We start from the raw sequence: 1,822 nt of genomic DNA on the forward strand, positions 1-1,822 counted from the left end.
GCGCCTGTAGTCCCAGCTACTCGGGAGGCTGAGGCAGGAGAATGGCGTAAACCCAGGAGGCGGAGCTTGCAGTGAGCTGAGATCTGGCCACTGGACTCCAGCCTGGGCGACAGAGCAAGGCTCTGTCTCCAAAAAAAAAAGAAAAAAAAAAACTGGGTCGACCAGATGCCCATCCATCCTCCCCCGCTGCTTCTGCACCTTCTCTGCTGCTCACTCCACTCACCTGGAGGAGCGGCTTGTCCTGCATCCACATGCAATAGAACAGTCCTTTCCACACCTTCAGCAGCTCGTCGTGAGTAAAACCACCTGCAGCAAAACAGCAACATTTGGATCAAATGAACCCCGCACCTTTGAGTGCCAGGAAGGAAGCCACAGAAACGTGACTGCCTGAATGAGACCAAAGTCCCACTTACTGTAAAGGCAACTGGGGGGCAAAATCTGGCCCTCCCCTTCAAACAATCCTTCTAACCCAGAACCTGCTGTGCCTGTGGCTGTGCGGCTCCTCCAGGTAACTGCCACTTCGTGCACTCAGTAAAACTGACTGAGAATCTACAAGGTACCAGGCACCATATTCCATTTTGGAAATTCAAAACTGCGAACCTCGACTGTTTCCTAAGCTGATCAGTGGCCACACAGGTTAATCTGTTGGCGATAATTCATCCAGCATTACACTGAGCGTTTCTGCACTTTTCTGTAATATATTTCAAATATTAAAAAGAAGAAAGTGAACTCAGGCATTCAGACTAGCTAGGGAGAGAAACAGAGATTACTCAGGCCAGGTGCAGTGGCTCATGCCTGTACTCCCAACACTTTGGAATTGAGTGCTGAGGCGGGATCACTTGAAGCCAGGAGTTCAAGACCAGCCTGGGCAACACAGGAATACCCCAATTTGTACAAAAAATACTAAATTTAGCTGGCTTGGTGGCACAGCGCCCCCCGTAGTCCCAGTTACTGGGGAGGCCGAGATGGGAGGCTCACTGGAGCCTGGGAGGTAGAGGCTGCAGTGAGCCATAATGGTGCCAATGCACTCCTCCACCCTGGATGACAGTGAGGTCTGTCTCACTCAGAAAAATAAAAAAAAAAAAAAAGTTTAATTTAAAACATTACTCAGCTGACATCCACTTAAGTCCTATGTCTGGCAAGCTGTTCCTGTAGCAGTGGTTCTCAAGCTGAGCGTGGGGAGCGGTATCACTCGAACAGCTTCATAAAGTAGATGCTAGTCCTGATTTGGCGGGGCTGGGACCCTACAACTTGCATTTCTTTCTTTTCTTTTGTAATGGAAATGGAGTCTTGCTATGTTGCCCAGGCTGGATTCCTGGGCTCTTGCGATCCTCCCACCTCGGCATCCCGAGTAGCTGGGATTACTGGCTTGGGCCACTGCGCACGGCATAGAATCTGCATTTCTAACACATGTCCAGGGGATGCTACTGCTGATGGGGGACCACGCTCGGAGAACCACCAGGTACCACGAACAAGAAGTAGATTCTCGGCCCTCAGAGAGATACCCTGAGTGGAAATCGGAAAACAATCCAATAATTACGCAAACAGAAAACTGCTAACAGTGGGAAATGCTGCCACGAGCGAAAAATACTGGGTGCCTAAACAGCAGGGCAGCAGGAGTACATGGTCTACTTAAGGGAGGAGACGTCTGAACTAGGAAAGGAGTTAGGGGGCTGGGAAGGCGCGTCCTCGCAGAGGGACCAGAAGTCACCGCACCACGAGGGAAAGCGGCCACGGGGACCGCGGACCGGTAGCAGCAGGAACAGGCCCATGGGCCCCGCCTGCCTGGCCCGGCCACGTGGAGGTTCCATAGGACTCCGAG

General features: G+C 51.8%; 1 protein-coding gene across 2 annotated transcripts in view; it reads right to left on the reverse strand.

Moving 5' to 3' along the window:
* The window catches only part of RRP1 (ribosomal RNA processing 1), a 29,667-nt gene that overhangs the window by 20,880 nt on the left and 6,965 nt on the right, over window positions 1-1,822 (reverse strand). The window contains exon 2 of one of the 2 annotated variants that reach the window (XM_012002531.1): window positions 224-306. In XM_012002531.1, coding sequence (XP_011857921.1) covers window positions 224-306 — 83 coding nt within the window. Of the gene's footprint in view, window positions 1-223; window positions 308-1,822 lie in introns of those variants that run through there. The other variant, XM_012002532.1, reaches the window with a different exon arrangement.

Source organism: Mandrillus leucophaeus, unplaced genomic scaffold (genome assembly GCF_000951045.1).
Source record: "Mandrillus leucophaeus isolate KB7577 unplaced genomic scaffold, Mleu.le_1.0 Scaffold69, whole genome shotgun sequence".
Lineage (NCBI taxonomy): Eukaryota > Metazoa > Chordata > Mammalia > Primates > Cercopithecidae > Mandrillus > Mandrillus leucophaeus.